The sequence below is a fragment of the Montipora foliosa genome, chromosome 6 (assembly GCF_036669935.1).
Source record: "Montipora foliosa isolate CH-2021 chromosome 6, ASM3666993v2, whole genome shotgun sequence".
Taxonomy (NCBI): domain Eukaryota; kingdom Metazoa; phylum Cnidaria; class Anthozoa; order Scleractinia; family Acroporidae; genus Montipora; species Montipora foliosa.
The window spans coordinates 15796196-15803695 of NC_090874.1; the positions used below are offsets into that span (position 1 = coordinate 15796196).

At 36.6% G+C, this 7500-nt stretch overlaps 1 protein-coding gene across 1 annotated transcript in view; it reads right to left on the reverse strand.

Annotated features, from left to right (window-relative positions):
- Positions 1-7500, reverse strand: part of LOC138006826 (transient receptor potential cation channel subfamily V member 5-like) — a 29603-nt gene that overhangs the window by 18829 nt on the left and 3274 nt on the right. The window contains exons 3-5 of the mRNA XM_068853415.1: positions 6529-6718; positions 5860-6013; positions 1419-1547 (exon numbers count right to left, since the gene is read on the reverse strand). Of these exons, the coding sequence (XP_068709516.1) occupies positions 1419-1547; positions 5860-6013; positions 6529-6718 (473 nt within the window). The remainder of the gene's footprint in view (positions 1-1418; positions 1548-5859; positions 6014-6528; positions 6719-7500) is intronic.

Below are 7500 nucleotides of genomic sequence, written 5' to 3' on the forward strand. Positions count from 1 at the left end.
ATTAATTTTCTTTAAAGGCAACCTCCACTCCAACATACACACAAATAAACTCAAGAAATAATCCCTACAGTCAAAATCATTTGTTGGCTTATGCTTTTCAAAGAAGGCATTTGTATCTCAAATAAATGAATATCAAAATCAATTATTTTTGTTTTGAAACTTCCCACACAACAGCATTTTTGTACATGTAATTTAGTTTGTTTAAATCTCTGGGGTACAATAAACATTTTGTTGTTGTTTGTTGTTGTTGTTGTTGTTGTTTTGAATTTGTGACATTGTTACCATTGCTGTTGGCATCAGGGCATGCTTGTTGGAAAGCCAATTAACTTAACCCAGGATTAGCGTAAACTTTTGTTTCATGTCTAACGTTTTGGTGAAAGCTTTTTTTTGTTTATTTTTGTTTTTCAAGATTGACTTCTTCTAATGTAAACTTTTGCCAAATGGCAGCGTTGAACAGCATTTGGGAGTAGAGAAAAAAAACTCCTTGGTTAATTTTTAACCTAACATTAGCGTTAATCGCCTTTTGAACAACTGGGCCCAGAAAAATAGGGCTACTGTAACAAGGATAAATGACAAATTATAATACAGTTATTTAATAATTATAAATAAATTATTGTTAATCAAGTTGACAGTGACCATTGAAATTCAAAAGAGAAATGAGTCAAGAAATGGAAGGTGCAAAGCTAGTTTCAAATTGATTGACTGAAGCCAAAAGGAAATTTATAGGAGGCTGGAGCTGAAGTTGAGATTCCACAGAATTAGGAAAATCACAGTACTATCAAGGACAGTGCCTACTAATTCAAAGGTATTTTTGCGCGGTTTACTGAATATGTGGGAAAAGTAGATCTTAACAAGCATGTTATTGAAATCCAAAAAGAAAATTGGGGGTAACCACGCATTTTTCGAAGATAGTCAATCAACAATATTTGTAAAAAGCTTTAAAATACAAAGCAATGTATGGTGTAATTTGCCAAATTGAAGCTTACTCTCTGAAAAATGCATGCTTACCCCCAAATTTCTTTTTGGACACCACAAGCACTTGCTAAGTTCTGCTTTCTCCGCATAGTTTTGAACTGCACAAAAATATCCCTGCATTAATAAGCACCACTGATAGGAAATCTGATTATCTCAAGATGCGCAGAACAATTATGCGCAATAATAATAGTAGGCACTGTCCTTAACCCATTGGCACCTGAACTGCCCTGGACCACCCCCAGTGATGAGTAAAATCGCCTGCCATTAGAGTCCCAATTTATTTTTTAGGATACTTTGCCCATATTGTAGGACATGAATGAGACTGGATAAGCACAAAAGACTTATGATAGAAGCAAGTTATATTTTGAGGTGACGTTTTCGTTGACTGTCGCCATCGTAGATCTTATGGTCCCTAATGGGTTAATGGCACAGTGGATAATAACCTCTTTCCTCGCCAGCTTGGCAGCCAGAGTCAGAGGTGTAAAACCCTGATTATTCACTACATTAGCAAGTGGCTTCTCACAGTGACACAAACAGTAACAGCCAATATCCAGAATAAGGTCATACATGTCCTACAAAAACAAGAACAAACAACATTAAGATTAATCTTTGAAACAGTACATGTACAGTATTTACTGTTCTACTGTAATTCCAACGTTGCTTGATTATAAACTGTTGAGAAGTTGCTTTCTTGCTTGGTGCAACATGATGATTGTATATCCTCACAAACTGCAATGCTGGGTTGATAACTTTAACACTGGCATGCACAACAAACATGGATTTGAAACAGCAACTTTAGGCAATGTTTAACAATTATTCGCCTCAGGCTCAGTGATTATCAATGAATATTCACTGAGACGAGGTCGAGATGAATATTCACCGATAATCACTGAGCCTGAGGCGAATAACTGTTTTAGTATAAATACACAGGTGATTATTTCAAAAATGGGAAAAAAAAAACATTTCAATGCGAAATCATCTTCACTTACAATGGCAAAACAACTACTGGCAGCCATTTTGTCCGTCGAGGTGATTATCTGCTGATAATCCGAGATAGCGAGCCATTGAGAGTCCGCGATTTTGTATAATCACCTGTGTATTTATACTAATGTAAATTATTATTATTGTTGTGTGATATTAGGGTGCAGGGATGGCACAGTGGTGAGAGCACTCGCCTCCCAGCAATGTGGCCCAGGTTTGATTCCCAGACCCTGCGTCATAAGTGGGTTGAGTTTGTTGGTTCTCTCAACTGCTCTGAGAGGTTTTCCTACGGGTGTTCCACTTAAATAAAGTTCCTTTCCTTTTCGGTAAACACTTTTGGTTGTGAAAGGCCATCTTTCTGCACAGACAACAAGTCTGTAACTATAATGTAACAAAAAAGATCTACAAAAGTGTTTCACTTATAAATGCATTATCACAAGAATTTTATTGACATAAATGTCTTAATACACTGTAGTTAATTTCTTTGATCTCTTTTATCACTTATAATAATTATAATATTATTTGTCAGACTAGACTACAAAATAATTGACCAAACCACAGTGCAAGGGATAAGTTTGTTAATACAATGTACAGGTAGGTTTCGCAGGATGCGCAGATGTGCATTGTGTAGTGATTATTCTAAGTAAATTAGTGATACATGTATATATCAATGCTTCTGACAAGGTGCGTGGGTGCGGGACCACACAAGTCGATCAAAAGATATGAAACAATTGATACGTGAGATAACCTCAAACAAATAAAAATTGACACCACATACTGTGGGAGGCACGGACTGGCCTAAAAGTTAGTGCACTGGACTCCGGATCGACCTGTCCGGGTTTGAGCCCTGGCTGAGTCATTGTGTTGTGTTCTTGGGCAAGACACTTTACTCTTGCAGTGCCTCTCTTTCCCCAGGTGTATAAATGGGTACCGGCAAGATTAATGCTGGGGGTAACCCTGCGATGGACTAGCCACCCTGGTCGGAAAAAAAAAGTTTCCACACTTATTGAGTGGGATGCTTGTGGCAGACTACTTTATAAATTGCCGGCGTCTTGTTTTTCCTTTTTTAAAATCAAAAACTCTTTCAAATGGTTCAAATCTTTTGCACTGTCCCTAGCCATTAGCCGCCAAAACATGGTGGCCTTCTATTTGATTGACAGGAAAATCCTAAGACATGTGTTTCGTGATTTCACGTCACACCTGAAAGCATTTCTGCTCTAGCATGATCGGAATCACGTGTAAGGTCTTATGAACTAAAATCACTTAACGTTACATGTAAGTCAAGATTCATGTGGGAAGACACCACTGCTGCTATTCAAATTATTCTTCAGTCGCTTTCGGATGAATTTTAAGAAAATCTTTCAAGATTCCATTCAAATGTTGGAAATCCCACGGGGAAATAACTGCTGTTCTCTGCAAGACGAAGTATTAATTAAGAATCGAAATAGCCACAGGTGATGGTGACGCCTGACACGGTTCTTTGGGCAAATGGGAACCCTTTGTCAAAAACACAAAATTCATTGGGACATTGAATCACCAAATTTGCATACAATACCCTGACCATTCAACCCAACTCGCGTAATAGTACTCTGATATTTCTCGGTGACTAACCGAAGCTAATACAAGCCACGAGCTTTTTTAAGTTTCTTCAGATGAAAATATTCATGTGCACACATGTATTTTTCTGCGCAGTGAATCACAGACAGAAAATCTCTGGAGCATGTAAATAATGCAAGCTGTTTTATAAGGCACAGTATTTAATATAAGCAATTGCAACAAAATTGTTGTTTAACATGGGCTGCATATTTTTGCACTGTCATACAGCATTTTTCGGCCATGATGATTATACATTGATTTTGTCTACATGTACTACATTCAGCTCACTTATGAAATTTTCTTCTTTTTCATTAAACAGTGTTTAAAATTTAAAGAGATGCTGTTGTTATATCATCAACAAATGTCAACAGAATTCTCATGGCAGCGATCAAGACTTGACCGGGGAAGGATACACCTCTGCAATTTGTGTAAAATAAAAATTGGCGCCTAGATGGTTTCCACAGTGACATCATCAAATTACAAATTAAATGAAAATCGCAAGGTCTTCTGAATTTTTATCTACACGAGGGTTGAAGATGAGCTAGAAATAAATCTTGTTTCCATTTTCTTAACGTCTTTCATTTTGGAAATACAGCATTTTGAATTTCCAAATTGTCACTGTGCTTGACACCATGATACAGAGCTGGATGAAAAACAAGTCATGTCTCCTCCTATGACTCTCAGAAGTTTGAGTGTTTCAAGTATGTTACAAGATGTGTTCATATACATGTCTTTTATCTCATGACCAAAAGTAAGCACTTTCATGGCAAAGAGAACTCCAGCTGTTTTCGTTGATTACCGGCCGCCAAATTGGTGGGCCACAGGCGGTCCATCAACATGGCGGCATCGTGTGAAACGCTTTGGCAAATTAATAACTCAGAAACGATGTTCAGCACAGAACTGAGAATTGGAGATGAGGCTTATATACATGTATTTCTCTTTACAACATTTCAAATTGTTGGCTTTTTTTACTGAACGGTTTCAAATTTGCTTTTTGTTACGTGACCATGAAAACGATCTATACATGCACACATTGCCCTACGCTGTTTTGACATAGTTGCTTTCGTTTTGCAATTCTATTCTTATGTTGTTGCTTTCTTTTTTTGTCATTCTAGTTGAACAAAAATACATTTGTACAAATCCTGAAATGTTTCAGCTTTTGTTTGTGCATACGCAATAACGTTAACTTTTTCGTTGTTGTAGTCGCGGTGAGGAATGTAAATCTTATCAGTCCAATGAAAACACAAACAACATGCATTTGTGAAACAGTACCCTTGTAGTGTTATTTAATTTAAATCAAAGTAAATGAGTTTTCAGGAAACAACTCGCGTGACTGAACTTTGAAATCCGAACTGCATGAATATGGGCGGGAGTGTTTATATTTTCGGTGTAGCGTTACTAGTAAGACGACATGAAATGCAATCTGCAAATGAAAACAAATAAAAATCACGAAACTTAGCCATTATGCTTTATGGCCATATATTAAAAGGCAACCTTCACATTTGGTTTTTTTGAGTGAAAATAATTTTTTATTTCACATCGTAACATAAGACCCCAGTCAGCCTGTCCAGTCAGACTGATTGTTTGCCAGTCAAAACTTCAAATTTACCGGACGAAACAAATGTCCACCGACCAGTGCTTATTTGTAGGCTTGGACTGGTGCATGAGAGACATTGCAAAGCTTCTTTGACAAATCTCTTTCGAAAAAGCAATCACAAATTTCAAAAAAGCACTGATAATCAATTAATTTTTGAGGCCCACTCAAAAACTACCGTATGTCCCCTATAATAAGTTTACATGAGCTTATATGCATATTTATAGCAAAGCAAAGAGAGCTATTAGACAATTAACTGGGGGAGACTGTCATTCAAATCAATATGTTGGCTTTTTATGAGACAAGAAAATCTGAATAAACACAGAGAAATACCTCTCTAATTAGCAGAGTACTCTAGGAACCAACAAACTCAGCCAAGCCTCCTGACTTACAACGTATCACAGTACTCTGAATCCAGCAGATGAGATGGGGGTCAAATTGGCGGAAAGCATAATTAATTTTTACATGTAACTCGTGCTGTCACCAATGCATCAACCAATAAGTTAGAAAACTGTTACATGTATGTAATACATGTAGGTTATTTTATCTCCCTCCTTAAATAATGTTACGGTACCTAATCATTTTATTGTATTGTATGGTAAATTAACCCATTTTCCAGGTCTGTTTCAATAAGTTTAACCTGCTAAGCTATCCACAAGTCAAGGTACTTGTACCAGCAATGTTCAAATATTATTACCCACAGATTGACCTACCAGTTTATTATGTATGACCATCATGTGTAATACAGTATTGCCATTTGTGTCCTTTTTATTGGGACATGCACCTCGAGCCAACAAATATCGTACCATATCCTCCAAACCAAGGCCAGCAGCAAAGGACAGAGGATACTCCCCCCAATAGGTGTGGCTGCAAATAAATTATCATTTGTGTTACAAAGAGGTTTTATTATTTATAAGACATGAGTGACAGCTGTCGAATTACGTTTCTCTCACTCATAAGCCTACACTGTAGAAGCCTTGCTTCATCGTTGTCTTGTTCAAGACAGTTTTGCTTGCCTCTCTGGGCTTGAGTCTGATGGAATTCAGACTGCTTAGCAGATAAGAATACTGTCTTGTAATTACACATAATTATTTCAGGAGTCAATCTGAATTGAAGTCACTTCAAATCCTCTTGAACTTCAACATTTCCATAACTCAATTACAATGAAAATTTATAAGACAAAATACTCATAAAAATAACCTATTATTTCAAACTACGAGTCCTACTGTAATAAAATAAAAACAATTCATTTAATTTGTTATGAATGAATATTACATAATTTTCATGAAGTTTAGCTGTCCTCAAAAACATGAACTTGACGACCACATTATTATAATGCTGAGAACTAGAAGTTGTGTAACATTCTTCTACACTGGACTCACCTTTCATAATCAGTCTTATCATCAAGAATGATCCCTTCCTGATTTGAAGTGTCTTTTCGGGACAATCGTTGATCTTCTGGACAAAAGAAGGCTCCATATGCCCGCTCATGAATGTCTGCACTGTGCTTGCAGAGAAAATGTACCATTTCTTGATTCTCATTTACAATTGCCATGTGCAGTGCACTTTCCCCTGAAAAGAATGAGACCAATTTAATCGAATGTTGTATAATTATACATTGTACGTATTCTCTACTTGACTGATATTGAAAGTCACACTCTCTGACTATCTCTTATTGACTGTTTTACACACCTGGACCCAGTTTTTCAAAAGATGGATAGCACTATCCACCGGATAAATCGGTTTCGCTATTACTTATCCACCGGATAGTGATTAGTGATAGTGATAGTGATTATTTTATCTGTTGGGTAGCACTATCCATCATTTGATCAACTGCATGGAGCCAGAAGTTTTAACTACATGTGGTAATCATATTCAATATTCAAATGAGTTTCAGTCAGTTTTAATTCTCTTAGCTTGTTCTCATGAGTTAAGTTCCATTCATATGACTTTCATATAATAAGTCATGTATGTGTTTACCCATTGTAAAGAACTTACAGTAGAACAGCAACATATAGGTGTATAAGCGCTATACAAGGAAGAAGTAAAAGATCAAGATCTACGTGTTAAACATGAGGTAGTGCAGTTTGTGGCAGATTGAGAAAGTAGAAATCTTTTGTGTTGTTTTGAAAAAGTAACAGAAAATCTAAGAGAGTGGCTGGGTAAACTTGGGATAGAAGAACTGACTGAGTTGCTACAGAAAACAACTTAAAGTTTGCAATCAAACAATTTCAGACATCACTATGTGATCTCTTACATAAAGGAAATGTATGGCAAAATACATGTAGATGTAGCATTGCTCTGTTTATCTTCTTTAAATGACAGTGCAGCAAAAATGGGCATCGATCTTGGCA